Raw genomic sequence first — 24,412 nt, 5'->3', positions numbered from 1 at the left:
TCAACTGGCTTTCACGTGATCACTACTCAATGCATTAACTAACAATCTGCTGACTGTTATTAAGACTCATTGAGAATAGTCCAATCACATGAGCCCAAATATTTAAAAGCAATATTGATTCGCTAAGAACAAAAGTGGGAGGGTCCGGGGCGCACAGTGCTGCTCCACAAGGATGATTTGAAAAAATCCAATTAGAGCTCAGCCTCAAATCACATGCTTTTCAAAAATTAACATGCCTACATAGACACTCGTTTGTCCGGCGCCCCATGTACATGAACATAATACAGTTTAGATTTTTTTATTGTAAATAAATTATATTAAGAAATACAGTGGAATAATAAATGCCTTAATTTCATTATTATTAAAATAAATAATTATTATGTTAAATAATTACATGTTAAAGTAGCATTCTCCTCTGCCTTATTTTAAGGGGGAGGCACCCCAGCGCCCCTTATTGACAATCCGCCACTGCACACACACACAGACACAAACAGCGCCTGCGCAGATAGACAGAAACACTTATCTGTGGGGATTTATTTTTACTTTTTATAAAGGTAAGGTGCAGGTTAATTTGTGTTACTTTTACTTTATATTTTGTATTAATTATTTTTATGTATTTATTTTTTGGGCTGTGGAACGAATAATTAGAATTTCCATTATTTCTTGTGGGACAATTCGCTTTGATTTACGAGGTTTTTTTGTTTTTAAATAGAGCCCGTTTCCTGAATGAATTATGCTCATAATCCAAGGTTCCACTGTAGCTTGATTATTTTTTAAACAACGTCACTATGACGGGATGAAACTGCTGCCTCAGTGCAAACTGCATGTCTTGTAAAGTGTAAGCAGATATTTAAAATATTTTGCTATGTCGCTACGTCTACAAATGAATTAGCTATGGCACATCGATGCTTCCTAATAAAGGTTCTGTGAAATACAGAGGTCCCTTTTCTTTAGGTTTACTCTTCATCTCAAAAAGAAAACACCATGTCACAAATCTAAGAACAATAAACAAGCCGCTCTCAACTCTGTAACTCTCAACACATCTGATGGTTAGATAGAGACAAATGTTCACTGACAAAATAAACATTATTTCAGCTTCAAGACCAATAAAATGTTTCTCTTTGGATTTCCCTGCTGCTTTTAAACCCTACAGCTCACACACAGTGCATTTAGTTTGTGTCCCAGGTGCAGTTTGTGTGATTAGTTACAGTGTTTTAGTAAATTTCACAGTCATTTCAGACACACTGCAGTCACATCAAGTCATGTTTTGCTCTGCAGCTTCTCACATACGTACATCTGACCCAAAGACTCTGTGACAAATCATCAGTGTGCAGTGAAAAGAAACAATCTTCCTCCTCAGGACATTGATGATCAACCTAAAACTTCTGCTTCAGTCTCACTATTACAGAATGTGTCTTACTGAGGAGCAGGTCATGTGACTCTCAGAGAGCTGATCTTACCTCAGTGTCTCCAGTTTACAGTGAGGATTCTTCAGTACAGCACAGAGACACTTCACTCCTGAGTCTCTTACTTTATTAAAAGACAGATCCAGTTCTCTCAGGTGTGAGCGGTTTGATCTCAGAGCTGACGTCAGAGCAGCACAGCCTTCATCTGAGACACCACAATCAAACAACCTGTAGAGAGACACAATGACAAACTCTTCATCACCAGATTTTTATCTTTATTTAAAACATACTTTAAAGCTTAGAGAAGCTTTAAAGAAGAGTATCAGCGAGAATGAAAGGAAAGGTGTACAGGACAGTGGTGAGACCAGCAATGCTCTACGGCTTAGAGACAGTGGTGCTGAAGAAAAGACAGGAGGCAGAGTTGGAGGTAGCAGAGCTGAAGATGTTGAGGTTCTCTTTGGGAGTGACAAGGATGGATAGGATCAAGAATGAGTTTATCAGAGGGATAACCCACGTTAGATGTTTTGGAGATAAAGTCAGAGAGGCCAGATTGAGGTGGTTTGGAGATGTTCAGAGGAGAGATTGTGAATATATCAGTAGAAGGATGCTGAGGTTGGAACTGCCAGGCAGGAGGTCTAGAGGAAGACCAAAGAGGAGATTTATGGATGGAGTGAGGGAGGACATGAAGTTAGTTGGTGTGAGAGAAGTGAATGCAGAGGGATAGGGTTAGATGGAGGCAAATGATTCGGTGTGGCGACCCCTGATAGGGAACAGCCGAAAGACAAAGAAGAAGACTTTAAAGCTGATGTTTATTCATTCTGTTTATTATAACATTTTAATTAAAAATGATCATACTGAGTCTTATGTTTTGTTTCTCTCAGCAGATGTGTGTACTGTATAATGACAGTATATTGCTGCACTATTAAAGAGAAATTAAAAGACAAACTAAAAGATATAATGTAAAGTATAAATAATTTATTTCAAAATAAAATAATATTCATATCCTGTATAAACCAGATTACTTGCTAATCATTTAATGTTAAATACATATTATTTCTGAATTATAAATATAATGGAGAGTAAAAAAAAAAAGTGCACAAATTGGATCCATCAGGTTCTACAGGTTTAAAAGTGAAATTCACAAATAAATAAAAATTCTACAGAAAGACTGACATGAAGACAGAGTTAGATATGCTGAGGTTTTTGTGCATTTCAGGAAGGATCATCCAAAAAATTAATTGCTTGACATTTGGAGTAATATCTTTGGCTGTGGATTGGAGTTTTTTACATACATAATTTTAATCATATCTGTACACAGCTTGTGGACTTGATGTGTAAGGTTTTCTAACATTGAGATGCGGTGGATGTATCAGGTAATAATTGTTCTCTTGTTTTAACTTGAATTAAATTCAACAATTTGGAGGCTCATTTTAAATTACAATTTGGGAGCTCATCTGCATTTTATCTTTAAGGAGATTAATCGCTTTATTTGCCATTTTTCTTTCTTTGTCCGAAAAGTTTTAACCATCACTGTATTTTAATGAAATATAATTAGGTGTTACAGTATGTGGAGTTTACAAAATAATTTGTTTTATAAATAAGCCCTTTTGCTTCAGTCATATTTTAAAAAAGATATTAAATGTTAAGGAGAAAGATTGGTCTGTATCCTCTGTATGTTTTCCTTTTTTTGGAAATAACAGTTATGATTGCGTACAGTGGGAATGAAGTTGGATATAAATGGAAATAAAAATGGAAATGTCCAGGGGCTGTGCAAATGTGCCGGGAAGAGTAATGATTCACATATCCACCTATTTAAAGTGTTTTGTGCATCAGGGTAACAGAACGTCCAGGGGGTGTGCAAATATGCTCTAAAGTGATTTATTTAAAGTGACTTATGATAGTGATTTAACTAATGCAGCCTGCATAAGGCAGTGTCCATGTCCGCTTGAGGCGGGATATAATCGGCGCTGATTATGACCGATGTGAACTCCCGAGGAAGCTAAAAAGGACAACACATGATGGACAGTAGTTCCAGGTTGGTTGTGCAGGAGTGTGTAAGAGGAACAACACTCGCGCTGTTGCACCAGCTGCTGTTCACCATTAAACACACGCCGCCTCCCCTTGACTTCCCCGAGTCCCGCGTCCTGTCCATGCGGTGAACCGAGAAGAACTCGGCCGGCTGGATGGCGTGGTCCGGCACCGCTGGGTTCAGCCATGTCTCGGTGAAGCAGCGGAGGTTGCAGTCCCGAATGTCTCTCTGGAACTTTACCCTGGCCCTGTGGTCATCAAGTTTGTTCTCTAGTGACTGAACATTGGCGAGCAGAATGCTAGGCAGAGGTGTGCGATGTGCACAAGCTCTCAGCCTGTTCCTGACCGCGACTCGTTTCCCTTGGGGCCGCCGCTTCGCGTCGCTTCCATTGTTCTCCCTCAGGATCTCACTTGGCCAGCTCGGATCCGAAGTTAAAAATGTCGAATTGTGTGTACATTGTATACCAATAGAAACAAGAGTGTCTCTATCATAACTAATGTACTCAAAAGTGGTGATTTTGCCGGTTTTAAAACGCTAAAAACTAACTTAAAAAAAGAGAAACAAAGAAAAGGGGGTTGGAGCAGTCATGACGGCAGCTGACCTCACCGGCGCCATCTTGGATTAAAAAAATAAATAAATAAATTCTGTTTTGTGAAAATAAATTATTTATTTATTTATCTGAAACAATTTTATTATACTTGTATCTTAATTGTTGAATTTTTTTGTGCACTTCTAATGAGGGATTTCGCGCATTTTCATTGTCTAATTGAACAATTTGTTTTGCCAGTTAGATTTGCAAGATTTGCCTTATTCTGTTTATTTTTGGACCCCTGATGAGAGATAACACATCTCCTTACACAGGCTTTCAGTGTTTTCCAAAGCAGTCCAGGTGAAACTTCAGGAGTATAATCATTTTCAAAAAAAGATTTCCAATTTTATATTTTAGGATAATTACCAAGTGAGGATCCATCCTCCGCACAGTTATTAAAGGCAAGTTCAAATGTGACCGGGGCATGATCTGAGATTAGTATACCATGGATCTTTCTATTCATGACATAGAAAATTAATTAATTTTCTACCAAAAAATAATCGATAGGTATATATACTGTACATTGTGAACTTGAGAATGAAAGGTATAATCTCTCTCAGTGGGGTAAAAAAGTCTCCATATAGCCGCTAAATTAGAATTATTAATAAATGTATTCAAAAAGTTCCTTGAGTTAAATTGTGGGGCTCTCTTAGATGTGCAAATACACATCTAGGACACAATTAAAATCCCCCTAATGACAAGATTAGTTTGAGACATACAGTATTAGTATTAAGAGCAATAACTTTCTGTAAAAAATCCGGATTGTCAAAATTTGGAGCATAGACATTCACTAAGGTGATAGGAAGTAAATATATCACACCAGACAGTATAATGTACCGACCCTCTCTGTCTGTTTTCAAGGTTAGTGGTTTAAATGGCAAACCTTTTCGTATTAAAATAGAATAGCGACTCCTGATAGGTGTGTGTTAGTGAGCACTCTGGCGGAGAAGATATCAGCGTTAGAGGAGCGCATCCAGACTTTAGAAAGGATTAGAGAGTGTAAGAGCAGCGTTATTCCTGTAGCGGACAAACTGGGTGCCACAGGCGGAGATAACCAGCCCCCGACTCCGGCATTAGAGCCCTCACAGCGAGGCGAGTGGATGACGACTCGGCGGCATACTCATTCAGCCAAAGCTAACGCTAAGGCTAGCCCACCGGAGCACACCTCTTCTGCGCTTCACGTGTCCAACAGGTTTGCTCTCCTCAGTGATGCACCCGCTGAGAAACCTGAAAGAGCTCTGGTTATAGGAGACTCTATACTGAGGCACGTGAAATTAGCCGGCCCTTTAGGGGCGTCAGTGGCAGTGGTTAGGTGTATCCCGGGAGCCAGAGCACCGGACATAGCAGGTAATCTTAGGGCTCTAGGACAGCACAGGTTCTCCAAGATAGTAGTACATGCTGGAGCTAACGATATATGCCTTCGTCAGTCAGAGGTTAGTAAGAATAACTTTATAGAGGTGTTAAAATTAGCGAAGGCGATGTCCGATGGAGTAGTATGCTCTGGTCCCATCCCAATGAGATGTGGTGACATAACTTACAGCAGGTTAATGTCGCTGAACTGCTGGATGTCCAGGTGGTGCTCCGAAAACAACGTGGGCTTCATTGATAATTGGAAGACCTTTGAGGGCAAAGCTGGCCTGTTAGGGCGGGACGGTGTCCATCCCACTCGGGAAGGTGCTGATCTCATTTCTTGCAGTATAGCTCATAGTCTCAGAAGAGGCCTAGTTAATCTGTGACAATCCAGAGCCCAGGCCAGGGAGCAGACAGACAGGCTAAACCAACCGTCTGCTAGCTGCATAGAGTCGTCACTCAGGGTTCATCATATTGAGACTGTGTTTGTTCCCCAAACTAAAAACAAATTTAGAAAGACTCAGAAAGTCTGTTTTAGTAATTTAATTAACATAAAGACCACAAACTTGGATCAAACTGAATGCGCAGCCGGCACCTCTGATCTGAAGCTAGGACTGTTAAATATTAGATCTCTCGCATCTAAAGCAGTTATAGTTAATGAAATTATCACAGATCAGGAGTTTGATATACTCTGTTTAACAGAAACCTGGATTAAACAGGACGAGTATGTAGCGCTAAATGAAGCTAGTCCTCCTGGATACAGCTACATACACCAGCCTCGGTTAACTGGTAGAGTAAGAGGCGTTGCAGTTATTCACAATGATAATTTGACTATTATACAAAAACACGGACACAAATTTAATTCATTTGAAATTCTTTATAGTAACATAAGTGTATTTAACTATATTAAGTCAGCTCAGTTGATTCCGCTAATTGTCATTTACAGACCTCCAGGGCCGTACTCTGAATTTATTAGTGAATTTGCAGATTTCCTTTCAAATCTAGTCGTTTCTGTAGACAAAGTGTTAATTGCTGGAGATTTTAATATTCATTTTGAAAACCCAGAAGACCCTCTGAGAACAGCCTTTATGTCTATACTGGACTCGGTAGGAGTAAATCAGTGTGTAGTAAGACCCACTCATAAAGCAGGTCACACTTTAGATTTAATAATATTATTCGGATTAAGTATAAGAAATTTATTCACAATTCCACTATCTGAAGTTATCTCAGATCACTATCTTGTCTCAATTCAAGTGTGTCACAGTAATAATGTACGCACAGCGCCGCGCTACCGTATGAAACGTACATTCACAGCAACTACCAAACAGAGTTTTATCAGTAATCTCCCAGAGTTCTCAACTTCAATTAGATCACCGTCTGACCCCACAGAACTCGATCAGGCGACTGAATATTTAGAGTCGACATTTCGCTATACCTTAGATAATGTAGCTCCAGTTAAAAGAAAAATTATTAGAGATAAGAAACTTGCTCCCTGGTATAACGATCACACGCGCACCTTAGAACGTAATTAGAACGTAAATGGCGTCAAACTAAAATGCTAGTATTTCAAATAGCATGGAAGGAGAGCATCCTGAACTATAGAAAAGCTCTTAGTGTAGCTAGATCAACATATCTCTCCACTCTTATAGAAAAAAAAAAAATAATCCTAGATTCTTATTTAATGCTGTAGCCAAATTAACCAGAAATAAGACCACTGCAGAAATCTCCACAACAACATCATGCAATAGTGTGGACTTCATGAACTTTTTTAATAATAAAATTGTAAATATTAGGCATAAAATGAAGGTTTTGAAACTGAACAATGTAATTGATGCAGATGTTAATCTAGCCATGTCAGATCAGAACCTAGGATACTTTACTCCCCTTGAAGAGAATGAACTAATTTCACTCATCTCTTCTGCAAATTCATCAACCTGTATATTAGATCCTGTACCGACACATTTTCTTAAACCAATAGTACCAGCAATAACAGAACCCCTGTTGAGAATAATTAATTCTTCACCCAGCATTGGTTATGTTCCAAAATCTTTTAAATTAGCAGTTATCAAACCAATAATTAAGAAACCTGACCTCGACCCCTGTCAGCTGTCCAGTTACAGGCCAATATCAAACCTCCCCTTTATCTCTAAGATTCTGGAAAAGATAGTAGCGGAGCAGCTATGCTCATATCTACATAGAAATGGCATACATGAACTGTATCAGTCAGGATTTAGGCCTCATCACAGTACAGAGACAGCACTCGTTAAAGTAATAAATGACATCCTATTGGCCTCTGATTAGCGTTGTGTAACTATGCTTGTATTACTCGACCTCAGTGCAGCTTTTGACACCATTGATCACGCTATTCTTTTTCACAGATTAGAAAATGTAGTAGGAATTAAGGGTACAGCCCTCTCCTGGCTCAGATCCTATCTGACCCATCGTTATCAGTATGTAGACGTTCCGCAGGGTTCAGTTTTAGGTCCACTGCTTTTTTCCCTTTACATGCTTCCTTTGAGCAACATAATCCGTAAGCATGGTATTAGTTTTCATTGTTATGCTGACGATACACAGTTATATGTCTCAGCAAAACCTGATGAGAAAAAACAGCTTACTAAAATTGAGCAATGTGTGCAGGACATAAGAAATTGGATGCTAATTAACTTCCTTCTGCTAAATCCGGATAAGACAGAAGTTCTAGTCATAGGACCGCATACAGCTAGGAGTAAAATTTTAGATCACACCGTAACTTTAGATGGCCTTTCTGTTCCATCAAATGCAACAGTGAAAGACCTTGGTGTGATTATGGATCCAGGCTTTCATTTGAAGCTCATGTAGATAATATTACCAAGATAGCATTCTTTCACCTCAGAAATATTGCCAGGATAAGAAATTTATTGTCGCTAAACGATGCAGAAAAACTAGTTAATGCTTTTATTACCTCTAGGTTGGACTATTGTATTGCCTTACTGTCTGGTTGTTCAGCTAGATGCATAAATAAGCTTCAGCTAGTCCAGAATGCAGCAGCGAGAGTCCTCTCTAGAACCAGAAGATATGAGCACATTACCCCTATCTTATCATCACTGCATTGGCTCCCTGTGAAATTTCGCATTGATTTTAAAATACTACTCTTGACATATAAAGCATAAAATGGTCTCGCGCCGCAGTACCTGAGCGAACTGCTAGTGTCTTACGATCCGCCACGCCTACTTCGATCAAAGGATGCAGGCTGCTTGTCAGTACCGCGTATTATGAAAAATACAGCTGGGGGCAGAGCTTTTTCTTACAAAGCCCCAAAATTATGGAATAGTCTTCCAAATAGTATTCGGGACTCAGACACAGTCTCAGTGTTTAAGTCCAGGCTAAAAACCTATTTATTTAGCCAAGCATTTTTATAAATAAATTTGCCATAGGTAAAGGAGCAGATCTGGGGGACTCATGGACGTAGAGTATTATGGTGAACTGGTATGTTTGGATGCTGTCTTCCACACTCTTATTGATCACTCAGGTTTGTTGATGGTGAGGTGATTGTTTGCTTTACATGTCAGGAAGCCCTCATGTCTGTGTTTCCTTCTGGCTCTCCCTTTTAGTTATGCTGTCATAGTTAGTCCTGCCGGAGTCTCTGCTTGCACGCTACAGTTAATATACATTCACATTATACATTGTGTGACTGTGACCATACCTAACTGCCATCTCTCCTCTTCTTCTCTTCCCCCCCTCTTTCTCTTTCCTCTCTCCTTCTGTCTCCCCCTTTCACTCTTTCTCTCTCTCTGTCGAGCTACACATGTCCTTCCTGAGCTGCCAGTGATCCAGACTCCCTCTGCCCTCTGGACCTGTCTAACCCATCCTGGTGCCCCGCTTCTGGCTGAAGATCTCGTCACATGGATGCCCCGTGTGTCTCTCTGGGATGCGTCTGGTGTCTGGGGATGATTCTCTCTACCCAGAAAATGGTTCTGGCCTTGACTGGTGTTGGCAACTGTTTCTCTGGGGACTTGACAGTTCGATAGTTCAGGACTGGAACTTCTTACAAGTCTACCTGGGTCTTCAATAACTACCTGGACTTCATATTAACATCAGCTTTTATAGCTGAACTGCCTCCCACCCTACACACTGTATGAATGCAGATCATTTACTGCTTTCTGTTTCACCCAAATGAGGATGGGTTCCCTGTTGAGTGGTTCCTCTCAAGGTTTCTTCCTATTACCATCTCAAGGAGTTTTTCCTTGCCACTGTCGCCCTCAGCTTGCTTACCAGGGACAAACTGACCATTTTGATTTATACAAATTCACATTTCATACAAACTTAAATAATTCTTTTAACTGTGTAAAGCTGCTTTGCGGCAATGAAAATTGCTAAAAGCGCTATACAAATAAAATTGAATTGAATTGAATTGAATTAAGCCTTAACAGAAATGTAAAACTGAAATATATTTTCTATCTACCTGCATTTTAACTTATCCTTGGAATTGAGTTTCAGGTGTGTTTCCTGTTAAAAGAACTCTGAACTCTTTCCTGTTAGAAAAACATCTGCAGAAAGTGATTTCAAGTGTGACAGTACCTTACTTCTTTTAACAGGGTGATTTAATTCTTTCACATCTCACAAAGCAAAAATAAGCCCTTGTTGCCTTTTGCAGAATTTCTTCCAATTCATGGGTGTAATGTAACCGAATCAATCAAGGCGTGTGGTCGTTCGTCAACTCGGGGACAATTCCACACTACGCGATGATCATGGTCGATTAGTGGGAAACGATCTAGCGATAGCGTTTCCTTCAGTACTTGTGCGGCAAAGTCCCTTGGTTTCATTCCAGACTCGGCCCCCTCTTTGATGTGCAATATACGAATGTTCCGTTTCCTACTATGTGCTTCAAGACCTGTGCATTTGTCCATAATCTGACCTACCACCTGCTTTAAACGACCCATTTCTTGATCTAGCTTTGCCACCGTGTCTGACGTAGTAGAGGCGCTAACTTGCCAGTTTCGAGGCCTGCTCATTACTGTGGTCTTGACAGCCGAGATTGCTAAGCTGGACTCTTGTTTGAACGCCATTAGCTCTGCTCGTATAGAGATGGAAAGTTTTTCAATCTTGGAGTCTTATTATCTCCCCGATATCCGACTGAACTGAGCGTATTTCCTAAACGCAGTGAAGAAATTGCGCTAAAAATCGCTGTGGTATCCGCATCCTGAGTATGTTCAACTGGTAGATCTTCTGTAGCATAGTTTTTGCTTTTTTTGCGGAACACTCGCAAAACGGATTACTCGCCATCCGAGGTTCCACTGTAGTTAAGTAGTCTTTACACCAAATACTTTTTTACTCTTACTTGAGTAATATTTTGGATGACGACTTTTTACTTCTACTTGAGTAATATTATGCAAGTACAGCTACAATTACTTGAGTAAATGTTTGGCTACTCTACCCACCTCTAGTCTACTGAGATTATAACAGGAAGTGAAGAACTATGCAGACTTGCCCAATGGGTGAAATATACTTAGTTTTATCTGTGTACACACATGCATGATTACATTCAGATCCTGTCTGACATCAGCAAATACGCCCTCAATGCAACTCAGCAAACATGGCAGCCAAGGACTACAACTCCCAACACGGCCTAGCAAGATCACTAGAATTCTAATGGCACATATGTGAAACCAATCTCACAATTATTTCAGACCAGGGGTCGGCAACCTTAAACACTCAAAGAGTAATTGGTACCCGTTTCCCACGGAAAAGAAAACACAGAGAGGCGCAAAACCCTTTTGACTAAAATGTTAACACTGCATGAATTGTTTTTTACCTTTATGCCATGTATAAAAAGCTATAGTGTGTTGCATTCATGGACTCAATGAATTGCTACAGAAAAAATGAAATTTTACTTTCAAATAAAATATCTCTTATGTCTAATTGTCCTCCTCAGTTTATTAATCTATGCACATGATTAATTAATCCGCACGCTGTGGGCTCCATACTCTGTTTTTATGAAAGAAAGCCGAACTTCAATTATCCACCTGCAGCAAACCAAAAATGCCATCTGCTTCTGTGTGAAGCAAATGTCATTTTTGCCACGTCAGTACACACGTCATCCTTTTATCGTGTGTACTCAAGTGTGCAGTCAGCTGTCAACCAAAAAAAAATTTAAACTGAGCTTAAAAAAATTATCATCATTAATATCAACAACAACATCATATTAATATGACAATAATTTTAACTTTAATTAAGTCAAGAAATCATTAATACTATATAGACTATAGTAATCTGTAAAAAAATAAATAAATCTCTATACTTTAATCAATTATTATTCTTATCAATAATACGGAGGAAGTGACGTCAGTGCTGGTGACTTCACAGAGTGTTCCGAATGGTGAGGTTTTGTCGAGGGAAGTTCCTTTCACCGATGTTCCCTGCAACGGGTAAGGGAGTTTGGGGGAAAAGTTAAATAAATCGCTTGCCGGTGGGTGTCTCGGTTGTGATGCATATTTTGAGCGAAAAAAATTAAACACGTTTTATTTTAATGTTACAGGTTCACCATAAGCTTAAATTTTTTTTTTACATTGGAAAAAGCTAACAAACTAAAATAAAATAAATTTTAATTAAATACGCATTCGGTATTTTCCAAAGTCACAGGGAGCCACAGCAGAGGGATTAAAGAGCCACATGCAGCACCGGAGCAACACATTGCCGACTCCTGCTACAGGCGATGGAACAGAATGGTACTACAAAACACTGATGTACGTGAAGTACACACTCCTGTGAGTAAATTCCAAACAGATAACAAGCCTTTGTTACTGTGATTACACTGATGATGCTAGCATTATGGTAACAATATTAACATTTCACTGCATATCATACTGTGTTTGACTGTGTATGTGACAAATAAAATTTCAATTTAAACATGTTGCTAGCATGATGCTAATATGATTGTCATGGTGCAAGCAGGATGCTAACATTATTAATGTTTTGCTAGCATGATGTTAACTATATTAGCATTGTGCTAGCAATATCATTAGAATGTCACTAACATGTTGCTAGTATGATTAGCATGTTCCTGTAACAGGCGGTTGCCTGGTTATGGGCTCCCGGCCAGCGGGGGGCGCTGTGGGGGTTGTCTCTGCAAATTCAATAAAAGAAGAGATGCTGAGCTAGGTAACAGCAGCCATTACACAGCCAAAAGCTAACAGCTAAAAATTATGTAAACCCGAGTGCGGGATATCCTTATCCGATACGGCACGAAGCAGGATGTTCTCTGGTTTCGTCCCTTTTGTATATATGGACTTGTATTAAAGAGAGAAAGGACTCTAAATCGGTTGATAACGTTACGGACTGTGTGAGTGGTGTAAAGATAGCACAACATTGAATGTAAATACACTTGGAATATTTACTATTGATGTCTTTGATGGTCCTTACCCATCAATTCTGCTAACGGCAAGTTACTGTTTTCAATAATAGTAGCAGGTTTCTAGCATGACTTCAATGATTTGCTATGGTAAGCACCACTCACATTTTCTTCAGAAAATGTATTTCTCTTAGTTTTAATAATGTAAATATTATTAGATTTTTATTAGTTGTATTATTTGCATGAAAAGCATGAACACAAATAAAAATATATATACAAATAAAATGAAGCCTACTTTTATTATTGTTTTATTAGTATTCTTAATATTATTTTATTGTTTAAATTTTATGTGACAGCCTTTAAAATGCTAATCCTGTGCAAGGGTCAGTGTTGGGGGATGTTACTTTTTAAAGTAACTAATTACAGTGGAACCTTGGATTACGAGCATAATTTGTTCTGGAAGTGGGCTCGTATTCCAAAACACTGGTAAACCAAATTAAATTTTCCCATAAGGAATAATGGAAACTCAAATTATTCGTTGCACAGCCCAAAAAAATGAATACATAAAAATAATTAACACAAAATATTAAGTAAAAATAAAACAAATTAACCTGCATTTTACCTTTTAAAAAAAATCCCGACAGATAAGTGTTTCCATTTAAGTGTTTCACGGTGTGTGTGTGAAGCCCCTCCCGTCCCAAGAAAGAGTGTGTGAACCGATACATTGTCAAATTACGTGCGCGCACACACATAAGAAAGGCTTTTAATCTTCTAATAAAACTTTATTACACAGTAAACCTTTCTTGTTTGAATTTCACATAAACACACATTAACGGAAAGACTGTTTTGTCTGAAAAATTAACAAGAAACATTGCTAATGACACTTGTGTGAGCGCCTAATAACGGAATCACTGCTGTAAAGTAAAACAAAAACAAATGAACCACACGTTACCTTTGAAAAGAATCGCGACAGAGCAGAGTTTCTGTGTGTATGTGTGTGTGAAGCACCCCCTCTCTGTTTCACACACACTCTAAACGTGCACTCGAGAGAGAGAGAGAGAGAGAGAGAGAGAGGGAGAGAGAGAGAGTGTGTTTGTGTGTGTGGGTCACACACACACTCTCTCTCTCTCTCTCTCTCTCTCTCGTTTAGTGTGTGTGTTTGTGTGTGAAGCACCCCCTCTCTGTTTCAACACACATACAAACACACACACTGCTCCTCACAGAAACTGACCCCCAGGCACGGTGTCAACTGACGCGCGCGCACACACATAGGGTCACACTGAAACAGAGAGGGAGAGAGAAAATAGATTTTTAACTTCTAATGAGATTTTCTTAGCTTTACACGCGCGCACACGTGTGTTATAAGAAACAGTACACGCACGCTGTACATACGCGGTTACAAACACAAAATAAAATATGTTTTACACACACACACGTGGTCACAGTGTTATGGTAAACAGTACACGTGTGCACGGATGTTGATTATACCAGTAAGAGACGAGCACTAAGACCTAGCAGGGGAGATGATTACCTACAATTCCGCAGTGCAAGAGAGAGAAAAACCGTTGGCTCAGTTGTGATCACGTGACGCTCGGCCTCAAAACAAGAAGCGCGTGCGTGATACATGATACTCGGTGCTCGTAAACCAAGATAATGCTCGTTTTCCAAAACAAAATTTATTACAAATCTTTGCTTGTCTTGCGGAACACTCGTAAACCGTGTTACTCGTGATCCAAGGTTTCACTGTACCTTACAAAATTACTGTCATTAAAAAGTAATCAGTTACATTACAGCATTACTTTCTGATAAAAGTTACTAGTTCGAGTACTTTTCCATAGCAGAAAATGAAAACTCCTTTGTGATTCCTCATGCATGTTGTTTTAGTCAAAACCTTCATAATTATTCTACTATCATCACTCAACGAAGTTTAGCCCATAATCTGTTAACTACTAACAGCAGGAAAAGTAGTAATGGGGGGGGGGGGGGGGGGTGTTGTAGGACGACTTTCACACACGCACACACACACACTAACAGAATGACTGCTGTCTGGCTCATGGATTACATCAATTATCTGAATAACATTACATTTTTGAAAATATAACTAAATAACTGAGTACTTAAATGGCGTTCCTAAAGCGTTAGATTACTCATTACATTAAAAAATTAATCCAAGTACTCTAACTTTGTAACATATTACACCCAACACTGGCAAGAGTCTACAGAGAGTGACAGCCAAGCACCAGACCAGAGTAACCACTGGTGACGTGGTCGCTCTCTGTGCATCCATAGACAGAAACGTCCACACTTTGGAGAATATCTGCAGCAGCAGTAAGATGTAGCCAGCCAACTCCACTGCTAGGGGAGAAGAGGCAGCAGAGGAAAAACAAGAAGAGCCAAAAGCTCTTTTGCTGTTTGGAGGTTCTTTAAAGAACGAGCAACTGAAGGCACTACAAAACATCAGTCTCTTCAGAGAGAATCTTCTCCAAAACAGGGCAGATAATAACAGAGAGAAGAAACAGGATCAACCCCTTAAAGCTCAGGCACTTGGTCTTTCTCAATGTCAATCTTTGCTAACTAAAACTGTCACCTGGATGCTGCTTTTTTCTTTTTAGTTTACACATTTTTTAATATTTTGTTGTGTGATTGTCTAAGCTTGTTTTATTGTAAATAGTTAAAAGATTATGAATAAAATACATAAAATAGGAAATTGCACCTTGTTGTCTAACTAAGACGGGTCACTGTTTTTGGACTTTTTTTTGTAATTCTTTCATATACATCTAGATTTTTTATTATATGAGTCATACTATTTCAGGTGAAAAACAACACTGTTTAGTGAGTAAGTGTCAGGGATGGTGCCAGAGATTTTCTTTTGCTGCTGCTAATGTACCTTCATCTGAAATTTAGGGTTTCTCATTAACTGCTGTTTCATTTGCAACACCCCTGACACAAACACATACATTTACACACACAAAGTGTGCAGTACCTGCTCTGTGACAGTTACATTAACTCTCACATGTTTAAGACTTGTACACTATCTGCTCTCAGACATTCTCTTCGTTTCACAGCTCCTGCATGACTGTTGCATTTTATATGATATTGTGTGCAATCTGTTGTATTCTCTTTTAATTACGTTTGATTGGTCTTCTGAATATAAAAATAGTTCTGTACTACATACCTGCTTCCCTACATTTAGCTGCTGGAAAGCATTTAGGTGATTTGGCTAAAAATAGTTAGGTCCTATTTATTTACTTTCTTTCTTTTTTTTTGAGTCAATATTTCAAATGTCAGTTGTACAAACTAAAATAAATATAGCCATGTGCATCTGTTGTTTCACTTTAACAGTGCAACACTAAAATGTACAGAACTTGAGCTATGCACGTTGAGGTTTGTGGTTAGTGTTAGACAAATGGCTGGGCATGCAGCGTGGGGACATTGTGTGTGTGTGTGAAAAAATGCCCTTATTTCCAGAATCTCACTCCAAGCTTTTCTGTAGCTGTAACTACAGCTACAGCTACTAAATATTTTACTGTGTTAAATACAGGTAAAATATTAAGCTTATAAGAAACAGTCCCATGGTATGTGAAGTCACAGTTTCTTCTTCAACCACCAATGTAAAAAAATTTATAACAGGCAACAGAGCAGAAAAAAAATCATGCATTTACCAACAGACATCAAAACACCCATTATGGTATCACCAAAGCATTGTTTATGCTAAGTTACAAAAAATGCACACTGGCTAACAGGACAGATCACAATTTTAATTTTTAATTATTTCTTAAAATAGTAGGTTTTTAATATTGCATCTATTTTTCAGTTAGAATTTTACTCATTAAAAATTACATTTTCTAAATAAACAATAATGTTTTGGGGGTGCTGTGGGGGTGCTATAACTATCCTAGTAGTAGCTACAGAACCCCAAACCTCTACAGGACACCACCCATAGTTACTGTGACTCTCAAAGAGATGATTTTACCTCAGACTTTCCACTTTACTGTGAGGATTCTCCAGTACAGCAGAGAGAGTCTTTACTCCTGAGTCTCCTAGTTTACTGTTGGACAGATTCAGTGTTTTCACAGTCAGATGCAGTTCTGTCAGATTGGAGGTTTCTAAGTTGAGTGCTGAACCCAGAGCTGAACAACTGTTCACTCCAACTTCATCACACCTGATACTGAAGGAAATAAAATAATACATAATGAAATAAAATTAGAGCAAATAAACAAATCCTCAAATCTTTTACTGTAGCTTCTTATTTTACAAATACGATCAAACATCACTTAGACAATAGGCTCAAAGGGACAAAACTTTTAGTTTATATTCTGGCACTAAACTGCTCCTAAAGAAGAGTTCTGTTCAATGTATAGACAAAACATTTATTTAAATTAGATAGATTATCATGGACAAAAGAATTTCCCTGCCTATCACCCAAATGAGGCTGGGTTCCATGTTCAGTCTGATTCCTCTCAAGATTTCTTCCTATTGTCATCTCAGGAGGTTTTTCCTTGCCACCGTCACCCTTGACTCATCAGGGACAAACTGTTAATTATAAGTTATACATATTTCCTCACTTTTTTCAAACTTATTTACATATTTCTTTATTCTGCTTTGTGACAAATCACCATTGTTAAAAGCTCCATATGAATAGAATTCAATTTAACTGACTTGAATCAAAGTTTCAGTACATGTTAACAAGTTGCAATTGTCAGACTAGTTCACGTTTTAAGTTTGATTGGAGTAGTGCACAATAGTGCACTGGGGCGCTACAATGAGATGATGAATTTTGGATTTTTAAATGTGTGTATCTTCATGGCATCAATCATGAGACTTAAACCAAATTATGCCCGTGTCCCAAATTTCATAGGGAACATCTACAGTATAGACCAACAAAAGCTATCAATTTGTGTTTTGATTTGTCAAACAGGGGGTATTGCTTAACTCCATAGTCACTTGGCCCTGACGGTACACAAGAGATTTTGTACAATTCTGACACTTGGTGACACTTTGTCAAATTAAACAGAACGTAGCTTAGCATATTGATGTGAGCATGCACCATATGTTCAACATAAACTTTTAAATTATTTCTAACACTGTAACAGTAGAACAGTTATATTCAGCTTTACTTACATTGCTTTTCTGCATGTTGCAATCACAGGCATCAGCTTCAGAAAAACAGTTTCTGTTATCTGATCTGGACTGAAATATTCATTCAGGTCAAATTCCTCCAGCTCCTGTGCTGATGTCAGTAACACAAACACCAGAGCAGACAACTGTGGTGAAGAGAGTTCACTTTGTTTTCCAGATTTCAGATAGTGTTGGATTTCCTCCACTAGGCAATTATCACCCAGTTCATTCAGACAGTGAAACAGATTGATGGATTTCTCTGGAGGAAGATCTTCACTGATCCTCCCCTTAATGAACTGAACTGTTTCCTGTGTCCTCTGGGAGCTACTTCCTGTGTGTGTTATTAAGACCTGTAAGAGTTTCTGATTGGACTTCAGTGAGAAACCCAGAAGAAAGCGAAGGAAAAGATCCAGATGTCCAGTCTGACTTTTTAAAGCTTCATCTACAGCACACTTGTGAAAATCTAAAACTGTAATTTGAAATGTAAAAGCTTGACTCTTTTTAAGAACATTTCTCTTCTTCATCCTGAACATCAGGTGCACATACAGAGCTGCGAGGTGTTCCTGAATACTCAGATGAACAAAGCAGTACACTTTACTCTGGTGAAGCCCAAACTCCTCTCTGAAGAACTGCGTACACACACCTGAGTACACTGCTGCTTCTCTCACATCAATGCCACACTCTCTCAGGTCTTCCTCATAGAAGATCAGGTTCCCTTTCTCTAGCTGCTCAAAAGCCAGTTTTCCCAGGTTACGAAGCATTTTCTCATCATTCTCCTGCTGCGTTGAGTACTTTTCTCTTATGATTTTTATCTGAATGATGAGGAAGTGTGTGTACATTTGAGTCAGAGTCTTGGGGATCTCTCCTCTCTCTGCTTCACCCAACATTCTCTCTAGAACAGCGGCTGAAATCCAGCAGAAGACTGGGATGTGACACATGATGTAGAGGCTTCTTAATGACTTCAGGTGTGTGATGATATTATTGGCCAGGCTCTGATCACTGATCCTCTTCCTGAAGTACTCCTCCTTCTGTGGGTCATTGAACCCTCGTACCTCTGTGACTCGATGGACACACTCAGAGGGGATTTGATTAGCTGCTGCAGGTCGGGAAGTGATCCAGATGAGAGCAGAGGGAAACAGATTCCCTTTGATCAGGTTTATCAGCAGCACAGGCACTGATGCAGATTCAGTTACATCACACACTCTCACTGTGTTCTGGAAATCTAGAGGAAAACGACACTCGTCCAATCCATCAAAAATAAACAGAACCTTTTCCCAAATGGACATTTCTGTTTCTTTTGTTTTTTTAAAACAGACATGAAGGAGCTCCATCAGATTCAGTTTCTGGTCCTTTATCAAATTCAGCTCTCTGAAAGGAAGTGGAAATATGAGGTGGATTTCCTGATTTGCTTTTCCTTCAGCCCAGTCCACAATGAACTTCTGCACAGAGACAGTTTTTCCGATGCCAGCGACTCCCTTTGTCAGCACAGATCTGATGGGTTTGTCTTGTTCAGATAAGGGCTTAAAGATGTCATTGCATTTGATTGGTGTTTCCTCTGTTGTTGTTCTCCTGGACGCTGCTTCAATCTGTCTCACCTCATGTTCATTATTGACGTTTCCACTGTCTCCCTCTGTGATGTAGAGCTCTGTGTAGATCTCATTCAAGAGTGTTTGGGTTCCCAGGTTTATTATCACTCCATTCAAGAACTGAAACTGCTTCATCAGATTTAATTTAAACTTTTTCTGGAATTCATTTACAGCAGCAGATTCTGGGTCGTGCCTGTCAGATGGTGAAGTACAATGTGGTAAGACATGGGATCCAATAATTAATCTTTAAGATCTCTTTTTTTCTGCCCTGTTATCACTGATAGCTCTTTATAATGTTCTCACTATGTGTTTATTTTATTCTTCTATATGTTTTCTGTTGGATTTGATGATCTTACCCTAGATCTGTGATGATGCTCTTTCCTGTTCTGTCTCCTGCCTTCTGTAGATCACTGTGAACAAAAATTGTAGTTGATAATTTTCATTATAGTCTAAACATCAGCCTTGAAGGCATTTTTTGGGTGTTTTCGAGTCAGAATTGAGGTACATTACAATAAGTCTATGGCGTTATATTCCTGCCACAATTCTGAGCATGTGGTTTGACATTTTAAGAGCGGACAAAGCACTCTATGCGCGTGCAATGTCTCCACAGCGCGCTCAACAGCTCAATTCTGCGCGTGCAGTGTCTCCCCTGCTCGCTCAACATGTTCTCCGCGCACGTGCGACTTCTCGATTCTGTGCGCGCTTGACTCTGCCTGTACGCTCGCTCGACTTTGTCTAGTGTTACAAAACTGCCACAAAACTAGCCAATCACAGACTTCCACACACTACTTCTGATTGGCTGTTCCTTCTCCATCATCTGGCAATATCGACCGCATAACGCATACTATAATTTGTATAGTGCTTTTAAAATGGTCATTGTCTCAAAGCAGCTTAACAAAATCAAAAGAAAATGATAAGAAATAAAAATTATATTATTATATATAATTATATACAAATGAAAAGAAATTATAGAAGGGAAGCAATGTAAATAAAGTTGTATTCATTTATAAATATTATAAACAAATATTATAGTATTTATTTTTTATTTAATAAGTAATAGTATATACCAGTTTCGTTTGTCCATTGTGTGTTTTTATTTACTTATCTAATTATCCATATAGCTCATTGTTAGACTACATCGACTAAAATTCAAATCGGACAACTTGGTCGCTTTACTTATAAACTTTTATTTACAACGCTTCCGTTAAGCCGGCGATAGTAGTGCTTCTTGATTGGAGGAGAAACAGCCAATCAGAAGTAGTGTGTGGAAGTCTGTGATTGGCTGGTTTTGTGACAGCGTTGTAATGCTGGACAAAGTTGAGCGAGCGTACAGGCAGAGTCGAGCGCGCACAGCAAAGAAATGTTGCACACGCAGGCAGACAGAGTCGAGCGCGCACAGAATTGAGAAGCCGCACGTGTGCGGAGAACACGTTGAGCGAGCAGGGAGACACTGCACGCGCATAGAGTGCTTTGTCTGCAAGGCCGGCTCTACAATAAATGTCTTGCCCCCTCAAATTAAAATTTTGAAATGTTGAGAAAGCACAGACACAAAATGAATATATTACAAGTTGATACACAAGTCAAGTAAATTTCCCTCAGGTCTTTGTCTGTACTCATTCACAGGCTGCAGTGCACACACACACACACACACACACCTCCCCTGAGCCCCCTGGTAAACATCCAATCACCGTTTGTATGCAAATGAGTCAAGACATAGCCTAATGCAGTGTCGTGTCGGAGTTCAGCGGTCACGGAGTGGAAAGACTGAATTAGAAGCTGCAGCGTTTTTTCAGTTACAACAAGCACAGTGATGAGTCCACGTCCGCTGAATTTGACAGACTCGAAGACAAATTACCGTTGTCTGACAGACCCCTACGTAAAGCCCCGCCCCACACTGTAGTTCATGGATGAATTTGTGGAAGTTTTTCCAAAGGGAAATAGGAGACTGTTGTTTTAGAGTGGATTGGAGAGAAGAGAGCTGTTCATTTACTTTAAATAAATTAGAAAAAAAAATTATATATAAAAAAAAACATAATATGATCTGTTCTATATCCCATCTGTTTTAACTTAGTTTTTTTTCATTATTCATAAGACAACCTTTCAGTTTTGTAAATATTCTAGTTATAGTGTGTTAAGTCTCACTTTAGGTTAAACGTTTTTGAGAATTAGACCATCCAGCTAAGATAAATGTTATGTCATTGATTGATAAAATCTGGATTAAGGATATTTTATTTTATTTAGTTTTATTTGTTTAATTTTTATTTTTTAGTTTCCCCTCTGAGGGATTACCACCTTATTGTGGTCAGGGGGTTTGCGTGCCTCAGTGACCTTAAGAGCTATACCAGCAGGAACTTAGTCTTCAAGTGGGACACCCATGTTGGACAGGTCTGAAGGTAGAGGCCTGACAAAGTGCTATCCACTTCTCCATGCTTCTGATGCAACTAACAACACAATTCAGCAAGGACAATACAGTTACTATAAGCACAGGGAAAAAACAGTGATCGAACATGATGTGTACACATGATGCCCCCTTCACATTTCTCACTGCCCCCCGCACCCCCCCCCTCCCCCTCCATATGGTCTGGTCTAGAACCGGCCCTGTTTGTCTGCTCTCAAAATGTCAAACCACACACTCAGAAGTGTGACAGGAATATAACGCCATATGAGTCTTTATAAATTTTCCTGCTCTGTCACCGGCCCATGACATTTGTCACCCAGATAGTGAGTTTAGTGTAAGTAAAGTAGGGCTAAATTCCACAACCCTAGTTCCGTGCAAAAATGCATTTCAAAAGTTCAGTTGAGACCCGTATGAAACTCCTTAATTTTATCTTGCTACATGGACAGATAATTTCACTTGTTATAATAAGAAATTCACTCAACATTAGTTGAATTATCTGTCCAGGAAAAAAGAAAATTTTACATGACAAGAAATCTTTCATTTTGTTCAGTCTCAAAGTAAGAACAGCAGGGAGTGAGTAACATTTTAAAACAAGATAATTAATCTCATATGCCTAGGTCCATGATTTTAAATGTTGGCAAGCAGAGAAAAATTGCAGAATGTCACTGTTAGCCCCGAGATGCCTACCCTTAACACTAAAATGCTCCCTGTTAGCCCTGAGATGTGAAATAGGTTTCCTCGTCAGCTCAGTACTTTTCTGGTCCAAATCACCTCAGAAAATTTCCCATGACAGCGCAATATAAAAATTTGTCTTTATTATGCCTTCTTTTAAATAAATACTAAGTACTTAATTTAAATGTTCAGTGCATCTGGAAAGTATTCACAGCGCATTACTTTTTTCACATTTTGTAATGCCACTGCCTTATTCTAAAATGGATTCAATTTAATTTTTTACTCAGAATTCTACACACAACACCCCATAATGACAACATGAAAAAAGTGAGAGATTATTGCAAACTTTTTTCCGGAATTTCCGGTTCCGGGACGAGAACGCTGTGCGCATCTGTGCTACCGCTTCGTACCTGGATTGTTTGTTTGTTAGTTTGTTCCTGCTGCATGTCTCTTTGCCATTCTGCTTGGATTATTCTATTTCATATTGCTGATGCTTGAAATAAACTGGACTATAACTATCAACTTTTTGCTGTCTGTGAGTTTGCCACCGGGCCGCTGTCAGCCCTCCGCCCTGTTAGCGTCTCCACCACGCTCAGCTCATCTGATGGGTGAGTTATCGCTCTCTCAGTCGGTTGCGCTGTTTGCTTACTGCTTGCTATTTGGGGGTGCTGTCTCCTATTTAGTCTGCTGTTTTTGGTGAAGTGGCATTTCAGAGTCTGGCTAGCGTAGTTTTTGCCCGTGTCAGGCAGTTTCTGCCTGTGTCTGGCTCTCACTTGCTCAATACTATAATGTCTTGGGCAAAAAAATTTTTTCCTTCTTTTCTCTTCTCTTTTTTGCCCTATTTTGCATCTCACCTCCGTAATGGATATTGCATATTCACCATCACAGCTAAGGGCTTTGATCTGCCATCCGCATCTTGACCCTATGACCTATGAGCTCTGCCGGAGTTTAGGGATTCTCCGGCGCCCACGGTACATCCACCGCTCACGGCGTGTGTTCAGGAGTACCTTTTGTTCTAAGCCCGAAGCCCTTCCGTGCATCTGGACTAACCATAGATTGTCTGCTTCCAAACAACCTCCTGCTGGTCGTACTGTACATGGCTCTCTAATTTATCTTACTGGTACTTAGCATCGTACTGCAAATCTGAATTCTGTACATCGTCACTTTGCACTTCTGAACTGTCGGTCAATATCGGAAAAGCCCCTTATCTCAATGAAATTATCACTGACAATAAGCTTGACATTTTTCTTCTCACTGAAACCTGGCAAGCTCCAGATGACTTTATTCAGTTAAATCTTCTTGCACCTGATGGATATAAGTATCTCACCCGACCTCGACTGCATGGCAAAGGGGGTGGTCTCGCTGTCATTTACCGGGACAATCTTCATCTGAAACAACTTGATTTTCACAATATAAATTCATTTGAATACATGGTTTTGAAAGCTGACTGTCTTACAATCATCTTACTCTACCGTCCTCCTAAAGCCCTGTCTAGCATTTTTTCTGAACTCAGTGAACTGTTAACCCTTGCCTGCTCTTTGTCATCTCCTATTCTTCTGCTTGGCGACTTCAATATTCATGTTGATACAGTTTGCCCCAACCCTACCCAATTACTGTCCGTTTTTGAATGTTTTAATTTGAAACAGCATGTTCGCGTTCCTACTCATACACCTGGTCATACCCTTGATCTAATATGTACTTCAAGGGGGGATATCACTTCTATTTCTGCCTCTGACACCGGTATTTCTGACCATAAACTCCTTGACTTTAGCCTCAATCTGCCTATGCACTCTAAATGCCTTAAAACTGTTATTTCGTATTGTAATTTTAAAGCAATTGACACTATCATTTTGTACTTATATTGTCTCTTCAAATCTTTCTGATGTCATTGATATTTCTTCTCCATCCGTGATACTACAGTATTTAATTACAACTCT

General features: G+C 39.2%; 2 protein-coding genes across 2 annotated transcripts in view; both read right to left on the bottom strand.

Annotated features, from left to right (window-relative positions):
- LOC128533813 (NACHT, LRR and PYD domains-containing protein 12-like) overlaps window positions 1–8,412 on the bottom strand; it is a 470,287-nt gene extending 461,875 nt beyond the window's left edge. The window contains exon 1 of the mRNA XM_053508074.1: window positions 8,345–8,412. The gene's annotated coding sequence lies outside the window, so the exon portion shown is untranslated. The remainder of the gene's footprint in view (window positions 1–8,344) is intronic.
- The window catches only part of LOC128533821 (NLR family CARD domain-containing protein 3-like), a gene marked incomplete at its 3' end in the record, with an annotated part of 51,183 nt that extends 31,611 nt beyond the window's left edge, over window positions 1–19,572 (bottom strand). The window contains exons 1-2 of the mRNA XM_053508080.1: window positions 17,823–19,572; window positions 16,675–16,869 (exon numbers count right to left, since the gene is read on the bottom strand). Of these exons, the coding sequence (XP_053364055.1) occupies window positions 16,675–16,869; window positions 17,823–19,540 (1,913 nt within the window). The remainder of the gene's footprint in view (window positions 1–16,674; window positions 16,870–17,822) is intronic.
- Window positions 19,573–24,412: the final 4,840 nt, after the last annotated feature.

This window comes from Clarias gariepinus, chromosome 12 (assembly GCF_024256425.1).
Source record: "Clarias gariepinus isolate MV-2021 ecotype Netherlands chromosome 12, CGAR_prim_01v2, whole genome shotgun sequence".
In the NCBI taxonomy this organism is placed as follows: Eukaryota; Metazoa; Chordata; class Actinopteri; order Siluriformes; family Clariidae; genus Clarias; species Clarias gariepinus.
The sequence above is the reverse complement of the archived record's forward strand: the minus strand, read 5'-3'. Positions and strand labels throughout refer to the sequence as shown.